Here is a 23,803-nt window from a genome sequence, read left to right on the forward strand (position 1 = left end):
TCAGTTTCTGGAAGAAGCTTCCTACCTCTCCTTTCATTGTGCTGCATTGCTTGGCTTAAGCATTAGTTACGGCAACCTCATTGCGATGAACGCTGCTAAAGCACATGCGGTCACCATGCAGGCCTGAAAGCTTACCCTGCCAAAATTAGCCTGTTTTGAACTGAACCTCATTGCAAGTCTTTTATCGGCCCAACAACCATCCATGGCACCCCGGACACTGCCAGTGTGGTCATGCAGCATGGAGCCATCTTTTGAGGCGGCGCAAAGCCTGAGCCACGGAACTCGCAGACCGCTGGCATTTAAAAGAGCACAGGCAACCCTGGCGCAGCGCCAAAAGGTGGCAATCGAGTGTATGGTGCCTTGTATTTGCCTTTTGAACGTCGCTATTGAAAATGACAAATTAAACTTCAGTATACTAGAAGTTGTAGCTTGACTGATAGTGTGGGCAAACATTAGGAAGAAATCTGAAGCAATATTTTTGTAACTTGTTTGGGCAGTAACTAGCCTATCTAATGTGGTCCTGTACAAAGGTTTGGGGGTCAGACTGCGTTGTCTTAAGTTTGGATGGTTGCCTGGATGATCTCATTGTGTTATCGACCGGATGATCTTGTTTCGGTCTTGATCCATTCTTATCTTGAGTGCCCAGATAACTGCTCTGGCTTTTGGCTTAATTTCTCTTGGAGGTCGTCGACAATGCGAGCTAAAGGCATTTCACGCTTAAAATACTTCTCGCCACAGAACGGTGTCTTCACTTAACAGGAAATACCATATAGACTCATGTAAGGGCCGCACTTTTTTTTTCACAATTTGGCAAGGTGGTGGCCCTGACACGGGACCGAACCTTTTAGTCAAAATGGTGCCGGTGCAGCCAGTGACTACTGCACACCCTGGATCCCCGAATGTACCATTGCGTTGGAGGTCAATGAACAGCGCTCGCCATCTAGTAGGGGCGCACGAAAATTTGCCGATGCATGCACACAGCATCGGGGAACCAAATGCGATTGCTTCTCCGATGGAATTCTTTTTCCCAAATTTTGGGATGCCAAGTTGGGCGTGCGGCCGTTATACGAGTCTATACAGTAAGGGTAATGGAAAAATCGCAGCAGAACCAACCGCAAGTTGATGTATTTGTGACTTGTGCATTAAGACAAGAGCGACCCACCGAGTCTATTGGCCTCTAGCGAGAGCATTCTCGCCCATACATAATAGCTAATTTTGAGTTAAATAAATGAGAAATATGTATGCCTGCAATCTCTAAAAAAACAGAAAAATCATTTTATCTTTGCACTGAACATAGCTGCAGTTGGCCTTTGAAATGGCAGCGGCATGCTGCCTAGCAGTCTGCGACTGCCACCGGCCGTTGCGACAAGCCCTTTCGCCACCATGACACTCAACTTTTGGCTGAGGCTTTGCCCTCTTGGCTTCTCCACTGTGTAGCCTCCAGTGCACTAGTGGAGATGAAAAGAGAAAGCTGGATATTGGTGCGATAAATCCACTTGCAGTTGAAGGATTAAAAAGAAATTTTGCAGCACGAGATTTGTGGCGAAATCCTTTAATAGTGAGGCCAGTCTATGATTAGCTAAACCAAGTGTTCCAGGGCCCCTTTAAAACTCGTTCAATCTCAATACACAACGTGCTTGACCTTGTAGAAACTCTCCACAGCACAACAGTACGGCGAGAGATGCAGCACAAATTTTTTGTTGTTGCCAAAAAATGGCTATCATCCACTACGAGGGACTGGCCAAGAAGCAAGTGGTTTTGCAAGTGTTCTTTTTAAGATTGTAACCAAATAAAAGTTAGTATATCGGAGTGTAATTTCAGTTATGAATGCATCCCAGCATATTGAAGCATAATTTCAGTTATGAATGCGTCTCGTAACTTCATTCTAAGTCATCTAGACGCACATACTTACTTTCTATGCGACATGCATAGCACGCCAAGCACCTACGGCTAACCTTTCGTTAAACGCAAGTTTAGTGCATCTTGTAGGGATGCGTCTGCAGTCTAATGGTTTGATCATCGTGCTTCTTTTGTGGGGGGCCAGGGTTTGGGGGCAACAGACCATTGGACAGTAAATATTGTAGCAACTTGTTACATTTAGTGTCTCAATTTGGCCATAAACATCCAGAAATATACGAACCGTCAAATGGAGAGAAGAGCCAAAAAAAAGTAATTGCTTTAAAAGTGGTGAATGCCATGCATATGTAGGAATCTGTTGCGCAAAGCCTTTCAACCTTATACCCACATTGGGCTGCTTTGTTGCAGGCATCACTTTTTTTTTTTTTTTTGACCTTGTCTACTCCACAACCAACTGCACATGGCTTGCAACTTGGAGCAGTGCATCATTGCTCAAGCTCGCCTAAATCACAATGTGGATTTTGAATATACTAGTAAAATCAGTATAAATGATACTTGTAAATGCTGATGCTGTTACATTGTTTTCCAATATACTGGTTAGAGTTTGGTTCACTCTGCTGCTATTGTTGTTACCTTCAAGTTTATATAGCAGGCTTTATTTCAAAGCAACACTTAACTTTTTTTTAAAGAGTGACTTGTGACAACGTGTCTTCAGGTACGTGGCCAAAGCTTGTGCTCATGTCAAAGAACCGTGTGCATATGGGCCTGTTATGCACGCACAGCTCTTGCAGCAAGTCTTGCTGCTCTACCAGAAGTTCTTTAACTTCATCGCGGGACATTTTTGGAGGCATTTTGCGAACCATTCTTGCTGCTTCCTCTCTGAGCAAAGCCACTGTCCTGGGCAGGCGGCAGGTAGCCACGGTCGCAGATGGACATGACGAGGCCATCTTCAGAATCTCCAACAGCTCCGACAGTGCCTGATCTTTGGGCAACTGCACGATTTCTGCTTTACTACCTGCATGTAAAGGGGCATGTAAAGGGCCCGAATGGCAGCCAGGGCTTTTTTCACCCATGAGCACTGTGTGATCATCGAGGGGCCAAATGCAAGTCACAAAGGGCCTCTCTTTCACCATGTACCAGAACGCATCAGCTCGGCATCCCCAGCACCCACTGGAGGCACAAAGAGTGCTGGCTGCCATATGGGCCAATTAGCAAGTGAATCACTGAGTGCTGTACAATGCCATGTCAGTCTGACGCAGTCACACAATTTATAACTTATAAGGAGTTGCGCACGCAGTGTTCAGACATGCGAGAAAAAAGGAACAGCTGGCTTACAGCATGAAACAATAATTAATCTACAGCCCATAGGTGCGGGATCAAACCTTGGCTGTGGCCGTTGCATTTTGATAGTATTGAAATGCAGAAACACCCATGTACTGTGCACTGGGTGCACGTTAAAGAAATTGTGGTTTTGGCACGTAAAACCCTAGAATTTCATTTTTTAAATTAATTTACAAGCAAATTTGTTTCTACTTAATTATGTGGCTCTCTTTAGGCAAAGGTAATTTTTTGGCTATCCTATCAGTCTGGAGGCCCGACAATAGTAGAATATCTGCTATGTTCTGACTACATGTTGAAATCTGGGATGCACAGCACTTCACTGCATGAGTGCCCAGATGACACTATTGACAACAGGATACACCTTCTGCGAAGCTATTATAGAAAGCCAGTCTATAAACACATAGAAATTTTGACACCCTTTGTAGCTTATCTTGTCCCCAAGCTTGCTCTGCTTTTCCTTTCTTTAACACTGCATGCCCAGGTCACAAACAGCAAGTTTGTTGCTAGCGTGACAGCATTCCTGACGGGAAAGTTGTGAGCAAGGAGTTTTCAAAAGAGGAAATGCAAGCAAGACATGACGTTTATTATTTGGGGACAAGATAAAAGTTTACACTCCTTGGGGCACATAGAATATTGAGTGAACATTTACAATATTGGAAATCTAGGAATAATTATTTTGACACTACTATTGAAAGTCCCTCCACACACCTGGCAGAATTCTGATGTGGAAGCCATTGCTTGTGAGAAGTGGATCTGTCACATACAGGAATCCAGACGTGTCTCTGGCTTCATTCTTCATATTGAGCAGTGTGTTCCACAACAGGTCACCACCTAGTATGCTGATTTAGCAAGAATATATTTGTTGGTTACTTTCTGCGAGCCACATGAAAGTCATTGAAGATTCTGAAATGCAGTTGTAAAAGCTAGGAATGTGAGGTAATGTTACCAATTTGATTATAGGAGCACCTATCTGCTCCTGTAATCAGAGCAGCAGTGGAACAAGTGACCCACACTCAGTAAGGACTCATTATACATTAGCAGAAAAAGACTACTATAGAACTAATCTGACACAGTCAACATAAATTACTCTGCTATCAGGCAGAGGCTTGTCTATGCAGCTCACTAGTGCTTTATGATACAGGTTTGTTTAGAAGAGTTTCTTATTTATTTGGGTTGATGATTGGGCAAGTTGCAATTGCATTCTAAAACTGGTATAGCGCAACATGGAAAGGAAGAAACAAGCCGAGCCAGCCAGAAGAAGGAACAGAGCACTGGTGCCATAGAAAATGGTTACCAAGTAAAAGAGTACACTTTGCATAATATAAATTCGGCATTTGATGATTAACACGCATTCATCTAGCACTATAGTACTTGTCCTGTGTACATATTGCATGTCCATTCTTTTAATTGCATATTTATGCTTAGAGATTATACTAAGGTTGCAAGCGAAGCGATGCGAAACATTCACAAAGCAGTGATACTTACGCGGGTGTTACAGTTATAGGGGGATCAGCCTCTTCTGCCGAAATGGGATACGAAGCCACAAGTCTCTTGAATGTAATTGCTTCACGTAGGCGCGCTGTATTCAGTGTGCAAAGCCTTGCCTTGTGCCAGACGACCCAAGCATCAGTGGGACATCCACGAAGCGGTCCAACGAGGGTGGTGTCCAGACTGAGTGGCTTTTGGCTGCAGAAACCAACATGGCCTTACAGTTGTACCATACACAGACTGGCTATTGATGTCTGTTGATCTGCTTAGTGACTATAACATTCTGGGGCAGTATTCTCAAGCAATCACTTTCAGAAGATTTCATGTTGCTCTGCACTGAATGCATTGGCATCTACACCTGACAGCATTCCAGGCATGCTACTTTCACCCACAGATGTCGATGCATGCTGTGCCAAGTCTCGCAAAAGGTTTAAAAAGTGATTGCATGCCCGAAAGTGACCATTCGCAAACACCGCTGATGCTGCGCAGCATGCATTTTGTCATTTCCTGGCTGTGGTTACTGCATCTCAATAGATACAGAATGCAAAAACACTGTCGTGCTAACATTTTGGCGTGCGTTAAAGGACTGCATGCTGCCAGGATTAACCTGGACCTCTCTGCAGCAACATAAAAAAAATGAAACTATGCACTGACTCTCGCCATCGCCAATATGCGGTCATCTCTAAGTAACAAATGGCAAGTGGATGGGGTGACATGGCAGACACGTATCCAGCTGTGGTAGACACAGCTGGTCAAGTTCACATCACACGCAAAAGTAAAGCACCTAAGGTGGCAGTAATCCTCAAAGTGCTCCTTAATGGTCTGCATGGAGAACTGCAGCTCCACTATTTTCCAGGTTGACATAGACTCCTTTGGTGGACCACTTTCTTTTGCCTGCTGTAGCATACCAGATGGCTTGTTGCTGAAAGCAGTTAGTGAAAAGACAAATTTTGCTTGGTGCACCTCAAAGCAGCATAGCACATTTTATCATAAGGGACTATCATATCGCAAAATTTATGGTTTTCTTGTAAATCTGCTATTTATGACATATCATAATAAATGCACAGATGAGCAATGCGAGACTCTCAATCCTCGAACAACGTTAGTGCAGACTCTCTGCTGCAAGTTTAGACAGATGAAACTTGGAAGTATTGGAAGCAATGAACATGTGGCACCTGTTATTCAGGGTATTAATATTCACTGAAATTTGTGCAAATAACTTTACCATTATGGTCGGCACAAACAATGTTAGCTAGCATTGCACAGGTGCAAAGCTGGAGCATCATCATAACCTTTTGTTTCAAGCTTTATAAAGAACGGCATGAAATTAAGTAAATTTGGATAAGCCAATTAGTCAATTAAAATTTGGCTTGAGGAACTGTACAAGAGCACTGTATCCTTGCAATAAGTGGACAAAATTTTGCTTTGCAGTTATGGATAGTAATTTTGATTTTGAGTTTTTGCAAACAAAACACGACTGACTCCAACGTTAGGTTTACTTTACTGAGTCCAATAATTTCCTTTGTCAACATTCCTCATGACAGAATTCGATGCTACTTTCTTGAAGTACTTACCAGTCCGTCTGAACTTTTCCTGTCTGTTTTTCATACTGCTGCTTTTCGTCGGGCGTAAGTGAATTCCACCCTTCTTCAAGGAGCACATTGAGCTCCATCAATGGCATTTCAGGAACCTGTGACAGGACTGGAAAGAAACTGGGCAATTACAGAGAAAATGGAGAATTTTATTTCCCTAGTCAAAACATAGCCTCCAATGTCATTTCTTGTTCGACCACTGTTAATCACTTCATTCCCTTAAAGCACCACCAATGCCTCTCGCAGTGCCACCAGTGAAGGGTCGATGGTAGTGGAGGAAGATGACTGTTAACCCCCTCCCCCCTTTTTCCTTTCCCAACCTTGCAGCCGCTACAGGAGCATGCTTGCACAAAAGCTGCAATACAAAATGTTTTCAATGGATTGCATGCTTTCAGAATTCTCTCCTCTGTTTGCATTACTGCATTATTATGGCGAAGAAGATAAACATGCAACACTCACTCTCTTTCTTCCTACGAGCACAGTATGTTTCCTTGGCCGAGCGCTTCTCAGTGCTCAGCATGTCTTTCAGCCAGCTGTGAACTCCTGAGGGCCTCGCTGGCATCCGCATTCTTTTGCTAGGTGTCCTGTCTTTCAATGGACTGATCATGGGCCTCTTCTCTGCGATGCCTCCTCCCACTCTCGTAGGCTCCTGCCAGAGGTTTCTTTCAATGAGCTACAGTAGCTGTTACTCAACTACAGAAGGTGATTAGCGAGAGAAGCTCAGAGCTGGTGCTACAGTATTAGCTTTGATGATTACGTGTAAGTATACGGCAAGATACGTGTAGTGATGATATACCCTTTTATTCCACGAAAGGCAAGGCACGCAAAAGAATCAGCGGTAATCCTTCAGTTGTCTCCTGTAGTAAGCATGTATAGTTGGACATGAAAGTTTACAGATTGCGTGTTCACCAGATAATGTAGCAGCGAGGTGGAAATCTGTGAGAACTACAAACAGCAACACCTTCAAGGGTGGACATGTCTCCATGTTGTAACATGTCTGAAGTTTGCTTTTGCAAATGCACTAGCATTTACACTCTCCTTCTCTTAGCTTCCTGCACAAAAGACTGTCTGTGGAAGAGCCTGGTTTAAATCAGTGTAACATGGTGGAGAGGCAACAGTGCAGAGGGTGTACAAGCACAGAGGGCACAAGTAGAAATGGGCATAATGATCGTATCCAAAGTGATAAGTAAACCATGTTAAATAAGCCAAAGAAAATGTAGGAGGAAGCCAGACAGGAAAGGATGGAGACAGAATGATGGAGTGCACTGCATTCAGAAGGCAGTGAGAATGGTTCACAATTGAAGAATGTGTCACTGAGTCAGAAATAATAAGCAGGGATATGAAATTGTGATAGCTCGCATTGGCATGACCCTAGTGTATAGTGTAATGGTTTCATTTTCGCACAAATCGCAAAACTGCTTTGCAAACAAGTGTGCACACATTCTATATTAGGCAAGGCTAATCCAAAGGGATAATTAACAAGTAATGCAAATAAATAGCACCATGACTACCAAAGCTTATGCTTTGAGTACCAAGTGAAAGCAGCTGGCTCAAGAAACTAACGCCGAGTCATTAATGCCTCCAGGTACTTAACCATAATCACCTATAATAAAATTTAAGCAAGGCTGAAGGTGCAAGATGTGACTGAAATAATGCAATTGTGCTTCAGCTGTGTTAGTTGCATTTTTCTCTGCCGATGCCAGTGGACTTTCTCTTCTTTTTTTAATCTTTCCATCCCCTTTTCCCTTTCCCCAGTGTAGGGTAGCCAACCGGGCCCAATCCTGGTTAACCTCCCTACCTTTCATTTATCATCTGGTTTCTCTCTCTCTCTCTCTTTGCCGATGTAGATGTCAAGTGCAATCGATGTTGTCATCATGCTATTCCTCTTTGTGCTTCTGTTCATATGAACCGGACATTGAAGCTCGCAATAATTTTAGTTACCCCTGCACTTTCATTTTTCACACTAACATAGTTGTTAAACCAGTTTTTCTGCACTGAAATAAACCACAATTGCAGCACATCTCTTTAATCAGTAAATATTTACCAGCTAGTGTGTTGTATGCAGCAAAAGAGGTTTTAAGGACTAGCCATGCACAGTTGACAGCTTCTCAATCATGAATTATTACTGCTGCCGCCATTAACTGGACAAAATTCCCAGGAGTAAATTTGCCAACTAGGCAAAAAGTTGCAGCCGTAGGAAAATGTCACTACAAAAGATCTGCTTACCGTCACTGTTTTCCCTTGGGTGTTCTGAAGGATACCAAGAGACCAAAGCGATGCTTGTCTTTCAGGCATACGTGGTGGTGTTGGGATGGTTTTTGAAGGTGTCAAAGTTTTCTGAGATAGTACTTCTGGGAGATTTTCACACGGAGCACTGGGTTTATCGGGAGGAACTGCTGCCTTTTCAGTAAGTGACACCACATTCTCCTTGTTCCCATCAGGAGTGGCAGGGAGATCTCGGTTTATCTGGCATTCCAAGTCTTCACAGACGTCATCAGGCATCACAAAGTCTTCAAACAGGCCATCCAAATCATCCCCTGCTTCTAGGTCCTTCTGAGTCTGAGCAGCTAAATTGTCCGAAGAAAGCGGCACTGTCGTAACACTTTCTTCAACTGCATTGGCACTGACGTTCTTTGCAGACGCACTGCTGAATGCTTTTCTGACTAAATCTTCAAAAAGCTCGACCACTGCATCCTGTTTGAGACATAGACATGATCGCAACAGTCACTCCAAATTATACTCGGGGCCGCCCCTTTTTGAGCACAACACCTCAATAGAGCTGCTGGGTTATTATAATGATTACATATGATGATTTCATGGTACATTGTTCAGTTGAATGAGAACCATCTTTCAACTGCATTTTTCAACTGCCTTCTGCCATGACATTGTCCTTGTACAGGCCTAATGCTTCCGCAGACTAATATTCGTGCAGTCAACGCAGTGAAAGATCTATGTTTTCAGATAACTCTTATCAGATTATAGAACCCAGCTGTCGTCTAGCCAAAGCTCCTCCATGATTGAGTCCAAATGGCACACTTTTCAACTAATTTGTTGTAGTAAGTTGAACCTTGATATATCAAACATGAATATAACAAAATATCAGATACTATATTGAATTAAAGCTAGTGAAGCTAAATGTATCTCACCGATATCAGTGTGTAATAAATATAGGCTGATAATACTGAATATCACATATAAAGACGGTATTTTAAGTGTCAGATGCAACTTCGTTATACTAACCAAGGTTTTACTGTATAGTATAGCAATTGCCTTAATGGGGCGAAATTTGAGGCAAAGTGAATAAGAGATACAATAACCTCTACTGCTTCTTTGAAGATGCTACTTTTCACAGTGCATGATAAATAAAGCCACTAGATAGCCACCCAAATACCATGCATAATTTTCTTTATTTTCAATCCTTTTTTACAAATGGCAATAAAGATTCAAGGAAAGCTGAAGTCTCTGATGCTCACCTTGTTACTGAATACAACAGCAGTCTTGTCTGGCTCCAAGTTCACGTCAAGCTCACTTGGTGGAACGTCAAGTGAGATGACACAGATGGGATGTTTTGTTGAACTTCCATCTTGAGTACCGAGTGCTGAAGAAAATTCCTTTTGGAGGAACTGCAATAAGTGAAGATCACAAGACTCATTATTGCCTGTGTCATGGCTAATGTTAACTAGCACTAACATAACAGCTTTACTCCATTCAGAAAAATGGAAGCCTTATGCCACCATGAATTGACATGACAGAGAACTACACAAGCGAAACCTTGAGGATAGAGGTATATGTGGCAACATTTATGCAAGCCTACCTACTCCAGACTCAGAAACTTTTGCCAGCTCCATTTTTAGTACAGTTAATTATTTCAGAAAAAAAATCTGCTTATTCTACAAACCAGAATTTTTTTTGCTCATGTAACCACAATTGGAGCCAGCGCACTTAATGTCGACCTAAGTTGCCATCTGTCCGCATAGTCTGCATAGGGACTGCAGGTTCGATGATGCGGCAGCTGACAGCAGAGCCATGATGAGCGAATACTGGCAGCAAGCATGTAAAATGAATGGGCTAAGAGCTATCTTGGCCATTCATTCTTGCAGTTCCTGCAGTCCCCAACAAAATATTGCTACCACGTAGAAGCACAGAAACTATAGTCTATATGCATGAATATGGTATCTAAGAAGACTTGCAAAATCTATAGCCATTTACAAAACAACATCCTGAATGTTACTCACGTAGCCTATGCTCACCAATTGTTTTGTCAGCACTCTGACAGCTTCTATGATCCACGAGCACAACCCTTTGTCAGAAATTATTTTAAGAAGCACCGAGCTGACAGCCTTGTCAAACAATTGATTTTAATCTTTCTGATCGAGAACGGAATACCTGCGTCATCTCCTTGATGCTGACAGGTCTCCCATTTACCAAAATTATACTCCTATCTGGCTCAGAACTGCTGGGCAGTTTTTCCTTGTCCGTTGTTGACATGTCAGGAACAAATAGCTTTATAACCTGCAAAACAAATCAAGCAACAGTGAATGACAAGAGCCTGCTGAAGAATGAAAACAGCATAACAATAGTGAATGAAAGCTCATGTTGAAGGTAAACACACGGTGAAGGAGCATTTAAGCTCTTGCAAGAACTGAACACAAAAGCATACAGGACTACACCCCGGTTCTGTGCCTAACGTTGACATTATGCCATACAAATTTAATATTTATTGCAAATGTTGGCACACACCCGTTCTAATTAAATAGATTGAGAAGTAAGTGAGATAGAACCACAGACCGCTGCAGTTGTATTGCTGAAGATCTCTATTATTCAATTTCTACACATGCTTAATGCAAAAGGTGTGACTTTGTTTTCTAATAAATGCTTTTGTTTTTACATGGTACGACACCTTGGAAAAAAGAAAAAAGAATGCAAGCACCATGCAATGCATGTTTTCAAACATTTCCGATTAAGTTTCCTTAATAGAAGTTTTAGTTTCAGATAAATTATGAACAAGTTGGTTTCGGTGAAGAGCATTTTTGCCACTCACAGTGCCCGAGTTGTCATCACGTGCTTCACTGTAATGCAACATCTGCAGTATGCTGATGCCGTACACCTGGCCAATGGCCTCCCGCATGGTTTTCACTGGCACTTTTGTCCAGATGACACTTTTGTTGTGATGCAGACTGAGGCCAATACCTGTCACGAAAGGAGTGTTGCGAGAAACATGTAGCAACAACATCACTTCACCGACACAAATTTTGCAGAGAATCCAATGTATGGGTATTTACAGTTGCTAAAGAATGAAGAGGTCAAGTTATGATGTGAAACATGGCCGGGATAAAGAAATTGCACATAAACAAATGAACATATAATGTTTCAACAAGAGCCAAAGAATTACCTGTGTCTAAAATAATGTCAAACTACTCATGAACACTGGCATCATTACCATACAGCACTTTAGTTATGGTTTTCGAGAGCATGTCCACTATATATTGCACACAACAGGTTCCTTTTGAACTCGAGGGAATGCATTGGCTTAATTTTGCAGAGGCTTCTCTTATATCATACAATATTGTGGTCTTTTAACCGCATCTGGCAACACTTAGCATTGATAATCGGAGAAAGAAATGTAACACCAAATTTTCCTCTCGGCAGAAGAATTGGGAAACATTCTGAAAAATATCCACAAACTGCAATAAGACCTCGTTATATAGGTTTTTCCGCACACTTACTAAGCATAAATGAACAATACTTTCACTTTTTAAATGAAATATTAATTTTAAAGTAATTTCACAATTGAACGTTTTAGTCAACAAAGCAAGTTCCAAATAGTGAAAAATGTCAAGCATTGTTCCAGCTGAACCAAAGCACAAAGAAATTGCTACAACAGCATTTGAAGCAAGCTATGTACAGAAATAAAATTCCATGAATTTGAATGCAGCTTCTCTTTTTTAACTCACCAGGACAAGCAATGGCCATGGCATGAAGAAAATGTTGAACTTTTTTAAGCTGTGCCGATTTTGCCTTTACTGTGTCCATGTGTTTCCTTCGCACTGGAATGTTCTTGAAAATGTCTTCTATGGTTACTCGTGTCCCTGAAACATATGTTGCGTGCACATATGTTCAAGTGCTTTGTTTCAAAGTTGCAGTATTAGCAATGTTAATCTCAAACCAAGACATGCTAATGTATTCATAGACAATATGCAACTACCACCTACATTTGCATATGTTCTTTAAAGAATACACCATGTTTAATTTATAAATTTAAGCAGACTTCGGTTTCTATGTCACCTGTCACGGAAGCCACTGAGATTTTCAACTGCAGGAGTTACACATGTATTCTATTGCCCCATTGCAGATGAGTTACACATTGTCAACATATAAGCCTGAATTAACATACTGTGATCAGTTACCTGATTGCAGGAACGAGATAGTAATGCAAAAATGGATGCTTGAAATAAAGGAAGTTCTACACCCTTTACAGTACAATTTTTATAAGGAATGCACATCAACAAGCTCTGCCTTGTGACCCTCTGCTATTATCATACTATGGTTTATGAGCCAAACAGCACTATTAGCAGTATGTCACCTCCATTCCAAGGCAAAACCTTTTGTGACACAATGTTTCCTTGCGAGTCAAAGCACAATGCCAGCCCTTGTTCGCTGTCTTGAGGCCCACTGGCAATGGTGACTCTGGAAACAGCGGCAACAGCTGCAAGCGCCTGGCCACGAAAGCCATAGGTGGCAAGAGACAGGAGATCCTCCGAACTTCTAATCTTCGACGTGTAACCAGGAAGTACGACCAGCGGCAAGTCGTCTTCTCCAACACCATAGCCATTGTCAATCACCTCAATTCTATCGAGTCCGTAATCAACCTGTAAAGAATGGGAAGCGAGGATGCATAATAAAGCAGTGAATTAGCAACATGCACTTACAAAGTGCTCATACATCCCCTGAATGAAGCACAAGCAGCCAAGTGTGTGACGTACAGGAGTCACTGCAAGCAGCCACTCCCCAGCAGTTGGGGATATCTTCCACTGTGGATATTATCATGCTGCTCAGTGGAGGTAGGCGACCACTGGCCCACTCCTTTTTTGCACGTTCAGCCAATAATCACTTCCGACGTCCCCAAGAGGAATAATCAGCACAGCTTGACGTCCATGCAAGTAGCTGTGTATGTGACGTATTGCTCCAAGAAAAGGCATTATGTCAATCTGTATAACAATGCCCAAGAAGATTAACTGCTTCACCAACCTTTTCTCCTTTCTTTGCTTACTGTTCTCATTATTCTATATTTCATTCTTTTCACTCACAATTGTGGTGAGCCTCTTGTTATGAGTGCAACGTTTGTCACAAAAACCCTTAGTAAGACTTGGATCGAAAATGCCAGCATCAAATGTATGTTTGAAATATACGTTGACACAGAAGAAAGTAGGCATTCAACTTCAAACCTGCTCATGATTTTATCAAGCTTACGTACTCCAGCTAAAATATGACAGTAATAAAAGTTAATTTCTCGGTATTATGACTGTCAGCTCACGCCCTGCAGTCGCTAACGTACCGCTGGCGATCAGCTTTTAATGTCAAACGCAGAAATTGACAAAAATGCACAAGCTCAGCCGCGTTGAGGTGAATCCATTAATTTGAGTAGTCCACATGTTGCTGCGCTGATTGCTGTGATACTAACGTCTGCGATCGCCGCGTGATGACATCAGTGTGAAGCGTGCAGAGAATAGAGGCACACTAGTTTGGCTCTTAAGCCGAAGATATCGTGTGCAATGTCATGGTCTGACAAACTCACCAGTTTGACGACGACGTTCGTGGCACCTGCATCGAGTGAGTTTTCCACGATTTCTTTCACAATGCTGCTAACTGAAGCAACTGACTGGCTGCTATGTAAAAGCCTCGCGGTGCGCGAGTCCAGCTTCTGAATACTTTTCATTATTTGACTTCTAGGCGAGCGTTTCGGGCAGCCTTAATGAAAAGCTCGCAAATTAGCTATTATAACGTACTGCCTGTGCCTTTCATGTTCATTATTTCGTCAATACAACGGCAACTGCGATGCCGTAGCAGCGCAGCCTGCAGAAGTCGGTCGTCTGCTAACGGCGGACTGCAGCTGTCCTACGTATCTGTTCATCACGTTACCATGTTACCTTATTTTCATTACGGGCGTGTACTATTATATTGCACATCGGTGACAGAACTCGCTTTTAGAGTTCCTCGTGAACCTTCGGCGTGATTGTGAGTTTGCTCAAGTACCAAAAGTACTCCACCGCTACCGACTTTTGCCGCCTTTCTTATGTGATGATCGGATTGGATTGTCTCCGAAAGTGACTAGGTATTATGAGTAGTAGGCTAGTTCGCATGTATGTACCAGATTGAAGACCAGCATTCACGAACCATACAAATTATTATGAACTCCTAAAACGTTCAGATGCAATTAATATTGCATAATGTCACGCTGCTTTGAACCAGTGCGTTGAACTGGCAGGATGAAGCAGAACATGACAGAACTGCCACGTGTCCACAATATCGATCGAACCTAGCTTACGCGTGTGCTTCACTAGTCGCGCATGTTCTTCGGTGCAACGGGCACCGTTAATAGTCAAAACCATACTTTAGATACCTTAGAAATTGCGTTAACGTTTTGATATCAAGAAGTACATAAAAAAGGAAAATGCTGATTTGCTCGGCTGGGTCGGTCAGCTAGGTCGGAAGAGGAAGAAGACGGCGCGTGGTGGCACGTGACACGTGGAACACGCGCAGTCCGGCCGTTGTTCGACAGAACGGAAAGAAGATGAAGAGGCACGGATCTGCTGACGTCCTGCACGCCGCCGGCGCCCCGACGCCGAGCGCCGAGGTCGCCTCGCGGACCACCATGGCCGCCGCACCTGCCACACATCTTCGGCTCTTCGTCGCCGCTGCCACCGCTGCAAGTGCGGTGTGACACACGCCAACGTCAACGCTCTTCAGTTGCATTGTGCGCCATTGGCCCCGACCTGACTTTGTTCGGCGCGACCGACGTGCGATCCCTTCGTAAACATGGCTCCAGCAGCGCCATCCAACCTGCACGACCGGCCCGCCTCACGGGCACGTTCCCTCACGGGAGAGACTGGTGAAGTGGTGCAATATTCGCCGCCCGTCGAGCTTCGAGCCAATGTGCCTGTGATGGTGACTGATACTGGTGACTTCGAGGACCATGTTGTGGTGTCGCACAGGCAACAGCGGAGTCGAGCGCCAGGCGTGGCAACGCCCGCACCGACGCGCCGAAGCCGCCATGAGTGGGAGAAACAAGAAAGTGTAGGAACTGCCGGTGCTTCATTGCCTTCGCCTGAAAGGTTGTCGTCCGTGCCGGACCTCACCTGGCCAGAGGTACAATCGACGCTCCTGGCCAGGACCGAGCCGCCGGAATGCACCGCTGAGAGAGATAACTTGCCTGCTGTCCCGGAAACAAGTGCTTGGGAGGACGTGAATGGCTTTCCGCTGATGCCACGGTCTGATGCCGCATCACCTTCGCGTGGAAACGCTTCCCCTGTCTACGACGCTGGCTGTACTTGTGTCGCTGTTACGCACCACAAGCGCAATGCAAAGAAGACCGGCGACGATTTGCGCGTATGGGAGCGCGAATCTCGAAGCGCAGAAAACAACGAAGAACAATCTTACTGTCGGCTTAACGCGAGTTGCAAAATTTCTACGGACGCAGGGCGCGGCAGGGAATATAGAGAGCGTCGTGACTCAAGGCCAGCCGACGACCGAATCAGCGAAGAAATTCTAAATTTTAAGAGAAATTGCGACTTCAGTAGTTGTCAAAGACGTGGAGGAGTCCCCATGAGAGGCCAAGATCTGAGAAGAGACCGCCAGTTTTATAGAGGAGCTGATCGGAGAGATGTTCCGAAAGAGGATTTCGAGCAGTACAACAGAAAAGGCGGGAGAAGACGACCGAAGGAGGACAGAATGGCGGGGGACGTATATCACGATTACAGAAGGGTGCACTGGAGTTGTGACAGCTATGACGACCGGAGAGCGTATAGGGACGAGAAACTCGGGGCCGACTTCCACGAGCCCGTCCGTTTCCACCATCGGCTAGACCAGTGGAGAATGGAGAGAAGCCACGACAAAAGAAAGGAACATCGGTTCGTCCGCAATAGTGACCGTTACGACGAAAGACGTGACAACCGTCGACAACCGCCCGGAACGTTCCCGGAACCCTGCCTGAATGAACAGGACCGGCAAACCGAACGAACACACCTCAAGCGTGAGCCCGACTATTCTTGTGGGGATCCGCAAAAAGCATATCGTGCTAGCAGGCACCCAAAATTCCATGGCGATGACCTGTCCACTGGCGCTCTGTACGACCGGGGTTGCGTTAACGATGCTACTTGCGATTACAAATACGGCGACTACGGGAGAAAACGCGACGGCTGCAGTCATTACGAGTACGCACCACGTTTGGGCCACGAAACCATGTATTACGATGAGTTATACCGGACCAACCCACTGTACAAGCAGCAAGTCGATGCATACTATTCCCGTTTTGGCTACAGCTCTGCGCAGCAAATTGACTGGCGGAATGTGCGCGCTGGACCATTGTCCGCCGACGCGTACTTGCGCTGGAACCAAAATTTTGCCGATGACCATGTCCACGACAATGCACCCCAGCTACAAGAAGTGCTGAAGTTCCCGCGACCACACCCTATTGTCAGTTTCTACGGCCTCAATGGCCTGGTCAAGCTGGTTCCCACTATCAGTGGAAGTAATCCGCCGCAGCTCATCGAGCTTCACAGCCTCACGCCCTTGTTCCAGAAGGAGCCATGTTTCCGCGAACTGGAGGCATTCCCGGGACCTCTGATTAGGTCCGAAACGCACAAGCACACCGTGATCCACTTTTGCAAGAAGAAGATCGCGTCATTTGCCAAAATCCCCGACTTGCCCGATCGGTCCTCGCACATTCTGCTCTGGGAGCTGCTTGTGCTCCTGCTCCGACAGAACGGGCTGGTCTCGGGTTCGGAAATTGCAGAGCTGTTGATTAAGGACCATGAAATGTTGGAGCCAACACCGTCAGTGCTATGTTCCCGGCCAATGTGCGATGGGGATGCGGATGTATCATCCAATAGCTCTGGTGTGTGCACCGGCTCGTCGTTTGATGACATCGTGGTGTGCGACGGCAGCCAGCTCGGAACCATTACCACTAGTCACGCAGTCGCGAAGTTCCGCGAGTTCCTACTCTTTGGACGCAAAAAGTGCGCTTTGGAGTGGGCAGAGAAGCACGGTCTCTGGGGCCACGCGCTGTCGCTGGCCTCAAGGATAGACAACAGAACGCATGTAGCCACGATGGCTCGCTTCACGAACGCTCTGTCCCTGAATGACCCTCTGCGTACGCTGTACCAGCACCTGTCTGGACGACAGCCCGCTGCTGTCACTCTCGTTGCCGCCGAGAAATGGGGCGAATGGAGACCTCATTTGGCCATGATCCTCTCCAACCCATCGACATGTCCGGAAGCAGACGCCCGTAGCGTCACCATCCTTGGTGACGCCTTAGCCAGCCATGGCTGCTTATCGGCAGCGCATTTCTGCTACGTGGTTGCCCATGCCGAGTTTGGGTCGTATTCTCGCAAGTGCAACAAGCTTGTGTTGCTCGGGGCCAGCCACCAGACGCTGCCGTTTCGCGAGTTTGCGTCCAACGAGGCAATCCACTGCACGGAGATCTACGAGTACGCCCGCTCTCTGTCCGACCCCAGCTACACGCTACCGCACTTGCAGGTGTATAAGTTTCTTCATGCCATGCGGCTCGCCGAGTACGGATTTCCGGAAGAGGCGCTTCTCTACTGTGAGATTCTGGCAGAGGCGATGGCGCAGCATTGCATGTCGGTGCACATAGCAGCGCAGACATATGAGTTGGCCAACCGATTGAAGTACCACGTGCCAGAGTTTATTCAAGAGCAAACGGAGCGACACGAGATCGGCGAGGCTATTTGGCTGGATGCTCTTGCCCAAATGGTCTCTGAACATCGAGCAGCTGACAATAGCGCCATGCCCCAGGCTGGAGATCATTGCACCTTTAGAAGCGATGGAGAGAGTGATGGAACGGGGTTCATGACTGAAATATTGAGTGCGGACAGCGGTTTCCAGAGTCAGCCAAATGTTGCCATCGCGGATTTTTCGGGGTGCGACATCGACCGATATGTTCTGCGACAGCCAGAAAACTACTTCAGCTCTTACGTAGACACTTCTGTGTGCAAGGATATTTCACCGCCGCTAGAACAGTGGAGCTCAGTGGCGGATACACATGCTGCAGTCTCAGCTGCGGCTGAGCAATGCAGCTCGATGGCGGAGGACGCCGCCCGTGAAAACTCTCAAATTCAAGCGTCGGCCGATCTTTCATTCCTTGCGACAGCTCCGCCAACTGTCGAAGACTGTCTTCAATCAGCACAGCCTCGCCTATCGACAGTGGCCCGGCCTTCAAACGAGTGCAACTTTACGGGTGCAACGGGTGCAAGCCAACCGTGTGTAAGCAACAGGTCACCACAGACAGACACTTCGGTACCACCATGTCCGCCTGCCAGCACGGAAGCCGTGCGATTCGACTACTACAGTGCTTCAGTTTATCAGCAACACCCCGAAACTTTGACTTCGCAGGATTGCGGTAGCGGCGTCAGCAGCAGCACGGACGTTCGCGTCCGGCGAGACTACGTTGACGACACGACCGCGTCCTCTGTGCACAGACGTGTTCAACCAAAGCGCCCAACGTCTGGATCGGAACGTGCCAGACCAGCTACTGATAAGCCACGAGAGGCTGCCAGAAAAAGCTGGCTGGGGGCCATCTTTGAGAAAATAGCTCCGAGGCAACCCAACCAGATCATTCTTCCGGATGACAATGACCCCTGCATTGTGTGGGACGAGGATAAGAAGTGTTGGGTAGACAAGAATGCTGTGCCCGGTGAAGCGGACGGGCCGATGGCGGCGCCTCCAAAGGACTCCACTTTTGGAGGCCAGAAATCGTTCAGCGGTAAGCCCGGACAGAGCCGGTTTCATATGAGCAAGCAGCGCTCTCTGCGCAGACGCTACGTGGATGTGCTTAACGCAGACAGTAGTAAGGCATCTGGTGACTCTCCCTCAACGCAGACGCCGTTTTTAGAAGAGCAACCGGCTTGCATGCAAGGCGCGCCCAAGCTTTTCGTTCCCCAACTTTCGACCCAACAGAGCGGCAGCTCTGGCTGTGACTTTGTATCTTGTGCTCCCGTGCCAGACCAGACAGCGACTCTGGCTTTGCCGTTATCACCAGTGACATCGGTACACTACTGGTCAAAACCTATGCCCGCGCCAGCGCCAATGATGTTCAGCACGACATCTAGTACCGCAACCGGATAGACACCGGAGACATCAGCTTCAGAGTTCCTTTTAATTTTTTGCAAATACAGATTAGTTGTGGCTCTCCTGCACACTGAGTGGTGTTATTTGTTTTCGTCCTTTGTCTCTCCATCTATCCGATAATTAAAACAAACTACGCGGAAGGATCGGTTATATGGGTTGGCAGAATTTGGGCAGATAGCGCCATGAAGAAATCTTTAGAAATTATGCTTTGTTCAAAGTTTAGCGTAGGAGTGTCGCTGGAGATAAGCAGTACAAAGTGCTTATTTATAAAATTCGGCCGAGCCTTAGCAGTGAATATGTGAAAGGCAGCATCTGAAGAAAAGATAATACGGCCGGAATCGGATGCCACGAGAAACGCGGCTAGGCCGCTGGTCGCTGACCGGAATGGGCTACTGTGCTGTGTTCATTCAGGCCAGGTGTTAGTTTTGATCTGCTGCGAAAGCAGCTGAACATCGCTTCAAGGAGAGGACGGCAGCGGCAGCTCCAGTAAGCACTGTTTTTGGAATCTGTGTCAGAGTTTAGTACTATCGGTGCATATTAGTGCACGTACTCTCATTTTACTCCTATTTGAATCCACTTTTACACAACTGTCATCTTCAGTCTCGTGGCCTGCGCAGCTGCAGCTCATTGTTCTGCCTATGGAGCTTTGGTATACGCTTCTAGCCATACGCTAGAAGCGCATGGCTAGAATACGCTCCTAGCCATTGTGAAGACAATTACTTAGAAAAAGTGTCGAAATTTTGAAGGCATTGCCACAAAGCACCCAGGGAAGACTCGACAAATTGGGGCGGGGGCGGGGGGGGGGGGAGGACAAAATCAATTTTGTGAGCGCGCAAGTTGCCGACATGCTTGGGAAAAGGTGAGGGGATAGTGGCGTTGACAGGGCATATGAAACCACTTGTAGCGATGTCAGAAACACAAATGGAGCGCGCGGAAACCGATTCTTCGTAGATTTCCTATGGACGTTCCGAAGCGCGCACCTTCGCCGGTTGAAATCTGGCGCCACATTGATAGCGTGCTACGATTTGCCGCCGGCAAAGGGGTGCGTAATTTAAAATCAACATAAAGAACGAGTAAAAAATAAAATAGATTTTGTTCAAAACCAGATCTATGCATTAAAGTTGTTTTAAAGTGAAAATATGTAAGCATGAGAAAACATCAGGCAGTTTTATTCAAGCGCAGCGCCAGCACAGAAGGTGGCGCCACATACAACGATCCCGCCAATTTTGAAACTTTAGGCGGCTTGGCAAGTTGGTTCATTATTCTATGGCTCAGCGGCGGCTGCGGCGGTTCGTTCGTGCTTTCGCTTGCTTAAAGTGATACGAGTTTTCGAGTGGAAACTTCGAATCGTGTTTGCAAGAACGACAGCAACAACACCTCTTTATTTCGGTTCGGTAAGCGATTTTATTATATGATTGAAGGGTTCCTACTTTGCTGGAAATCATTTGCACGTTTCGTTCATGCAGTTGTTGACAGAGCCTGTTTCAGATAGCAAGTTTTTAAAGGTTTATCAGAAGCATTGCCCCCCTCTTTTGCCTCTTTGCAACTTGAATATGATACTGGCTTTCAGGCTACGTCGGGAGCTGGGTAATTCCGTTACCGACTCAATGTGCGGTTGCGATACTATATATTCATCACTATGCACTCTAATGAAACATGATCGCGTAAGTAACACTCGCAGGCTGCGACTACAAACGAAGAATAAGTGAAACCACAAGAAATATCGCATGAAAGTCGCCTCAACACCGTTCGTTGACCTTCCAAAATGAAAAAAAAAAAAAAACTGCTAATGGCCGCGCATTTAGCTCATAAAGTGTCCGTTCCACTATTAAACATGAAGGCAATGCAGGTAACACCAACGACAGGCAGAAAACAAGTGCGGTCACCGAGGGTAACGGCCGCCTGCAGCTGATGTCTCTTTTGTACAATGATGACAGCGCAGAGCAGAATATTATGATGTTGTTTCACTGGAAGCCACAAAGAGCTCCTAGATGAGGACATTCATCTACATGAGGTAACAGCGGCGATAATGGGCTTGAGACGCCACACAGCCCCGGGAATGGACCAAATTACCAATAAGGCACTCGTAAATCTTGACAGCCCCTCGCTACTAGAGCTTACCGCTCATCTTAACGAAGTATGGAGGAAAGGAAACCTTCCCGAGGACTGGAAAATAGCCGAGGTTCGTCTGATACCGAAGCCAGGCAAGCCACCAGCCATTGAGAACCTACGACTGATCTCCCTCACTTCGTGTGTAGGATTAAAGCTCCTAGAGCACATCGTTCTCAATCGGTTACAACCATTCCTGGAGGACTTGGGGGAAACTTCCAACAACGATGATAGGATTCCGTCCACACCTCTCAACTCAAGACATCCTACTTCAGCTGAAAGAGGAGGTGATTGTACCAGCGACTCGCAACTCCCCCACGGCTATCCTCGCCTTAGATCTTAAAGGGGCGTTCGATAACGTCAAGCACACAGCAATCTTACAGAGGCTAAACGTGCTGGGCTGTGGGGCCAGGACGTACTCCTATATCAGAGATTTCCTCTCAGATAGAAAAGCCATCCTAAAGGTCGGGGACAAAGCCACAAACCCCTTCCTACTGGGCGGGCGCGGCACACCACAGGGCACAGTGTTATCCCCTCTCCTTTTCAATATCGCCCTAATAGGCCTACCGCCGCTCCTCGATAACATCCCAGGGATCCGGCATGGCCTATATGCCGACGACATTACCATCTGGTCGTCCACAGGGTCCATCGGGGAAATGGAGAACCGCTTTCAGGAAGCTGCAGACGTGGTGAGCGACTATGCTAAGTCATGCGGGCTCAGCTGCGCCCCCCAAAAGTCGGAGCTACTCCTGGTCTCACCGCGAAAGAAGCACACAACCGACTCGCCCACTATCAACATACAACTGGAGGGACACACCATCGTTCCGTCTCAGAGCGTAAAGATATTGGGAATGGTTTTCCAGTCAGATCGCACCAATACAATATTAATTCAAAAGCTTAAGAATACAACAGCCCAAGTTACGCACATGATCCGGCGAATAACAACCAAGACAAGAGGCATGGGGGAGGCGGACACGCTTCGGCTTGTCCAAGCCTTCGTCGTGTCTCGAATAACTTACGCTATTCCATACGCACTACTCAACGAGACGGAACTCAAGAAAATCAACACAATGATCAGAAAGGCATATAAGCAGGCGATATGCCTGCCAATCAGTACGTCCACAGAACGCCTACTACGACTAGGTGTGCACAACACGGCCGAGGAGCTGATCGAGGCACATTTATCCAGTCAGCGAACAAGGCTGGCGATTACGGAAGCAGGGAGGTCCATTCTCTTACGCCTGGGGCTCTCTGCCCCTCTGAGCCATCCGCCGCCTCAGACTATGAGCTTACCCCATGCCATCCGGAGAAACATCACCGTACGTCCTCTACCTCACGGCATCTGGCCTGCGGACAGGGCACGGCATCTGGCCTGCGGACAGCATGGCTCACCCGCTGCTGCTGTTTGTGCAGGTTCTGCCGTGGATTTTGCATGCAACGCCCACCCCGGTATCAACGACCAACATCACCGTGATACAACCATTGATGCTTTGCGCGGGCCACGTTACAAGCAACAGCACATTCAAGGGATATCGACCACGAGGTGTGACGTCACCAGCAGCCGATCTACTTAAGGAACGACGCGACACCGACCAGATCAGAGGGCACGGCATCTGGCCTGCGGACAGCATGGCTCACCCGCTGCTGCTGTTTGTGCAGGTTCTGCCGTGGATTTTGCATGCAACGCCCACCCCGGTATCAACGACCAACATCACCGTGATACAACCATTGATGCTTTGCGCGGGCCACGTTACAAGCAACAGCACATTCAAGGGATATCGACCACGAGGTGTGACGTCACCAGCAGCCGATCTACTTAAGGAACGACGCGACACCGACCAGATCAGAGGGCACGGCATCTGGCCTGCGGACAGCATGGCTCACCCGCTGCTGCTGTTTGTGCAGGTTGGTTCCCCATCCACAGACTGCTGTTACCATAGTGACAATAGATTTTTAGTTGTCCTGCCGTGCCCTGGTAGGCTTCATTGCATTGCTATTGACTGTTGGTCCGTGCTGATGCTGTTGATGTCGGGAGACATAGAAGAAAACCC

The 23,803-nt window shown here is 46.4% G+C and overlaps 2 protein-coding genes across 5 annotated transcripts; one reads left to right on the forward strand and one right to left on the reverse strand.

Moving 5' to 3' along the window:
- Nucleotides 1-1,383: 1,383 nt before the first annotated feature.
- LOC142560034 (PMS1 protein homolog 1-like) lies at nucleotides 1,384-14,568 on the reverse strand. Of its 4 annotated transcripts, XM_075671793.1 has the most exons (14): nucleotides 14,074-14,568; nucleotides 12,862-13,147; nucleotides 12,233-12,367; nucleotides 11,320-11,468; nucleotides 10,665-10,790; nucleotides 9,752-9,901; nucleotides 8,505-8,972; nucleotides 6,738-6,927; nucleotides 6,261-6,387; nucleotides 5,471-5,608; nucleotides 4,684-4,884; nucleotides 3,907-4,037; nucleotides 2,535-2,872; nucleotides 1,384-1,448 (listed from the first exon to the last, which is right to left on the reverse strand). In XM_075671793.1, exons 1-13 carry the CDS (start codon nucleotides 14,212-14,214, stop codon nucleotides 2,541-2,543), a joined length of 2,574 nt encoding a protein of 857 aa, XP_075527908.1. In that variant the 5' UTR covers nucleotides 14,215-14,568; the 3' UTR covers nucleotides 1,384-1,448; nucleotides 2,535-2,540. The 4 variants fall into 4 exon arrangements, with proteins under 4 accessions (XP_075527908.1, XP_075527907.1, XP_075527910.1 ...); XM_075671792.1 differs by lacking the exon at nucleotides 1,384-1,448 and having other exon boundaries at nucleotides 2,419-2,872; XM_075671795.1 differs by lacking the exons at nucleotides 1,384-1,448; nucleotides 12,862-13,147 and having other exon boundaries at nucleotides 2,419-2,872; nucleotides 14,074-14,143.
- An 8-nt stretch (nucleotides 14,569-14,576) lies between these two features.
- On the forward strand, nucleotides 14,577-19,709 carry LOC142560033 (uncharacterized). The gene has a single exon (XM_075671791.1). The coding sequence runs from the start codon at nucleotides 15,315-15,317 to the stop codon at nucleotides 19,638-19,640; it is 4,326 nt and encodes a 1,441-aa protein (XP_075527906.1). The 5' UTR covers nucleotides 14,577-15,314; the 3' UTR covers nucleotides 19,641-19,709.
- Nucleotides 19,710-23,803: the final 4,094 nt, after the last annotated feature.

This window comes from Dermacentor variabilis, chromosome 10 (genome assembly GCF_050947875.1).
Source record: "Dermacentor variabilis isolate Ectoservices chromosome 10, ASM5094787v1, whole genome shotgun sequence".
NCBI classification, from domain to species: domain Eukaryota; kingdom Metazoa; phylum Arthropoda; class Arachnida; order Ixodida; family Ixodidae; genus Dermacentor; species Dermacentor variabilis.

Bases quoted from the DNA above. Each gene is read 5' to 3' on its own strand.
- LOC142560033 (XM_075671791.1), top strand. From the start codon at position 15,315: ATGGCTCCAGCAGCGCCATCCAACCTGCACGACCGGCCCGCCTCACGG.
- LOC142560034 (XM_075671793.1), bottom strand. From the start codon at position 14,214: ATGAAAAGTATTCAGAAGCTGGACTCGCGCACCGCGAGGCTTTTACAT. The intron at 8,973-9,751 runs GTGAGCATCAGA...TGTCTCAAACAG, and splicing joins CTGTTGTATTCAGTAACAAG to GATGCAGTGGTCGAGCTTTT. The intron at 5,609-6,260 runs GTAAGTACTTCA...AACTGCTTTCAG, and splicing joins GGAAAAGTTCAGACGGACTG to CAACAAGCCATCTGGTATGC.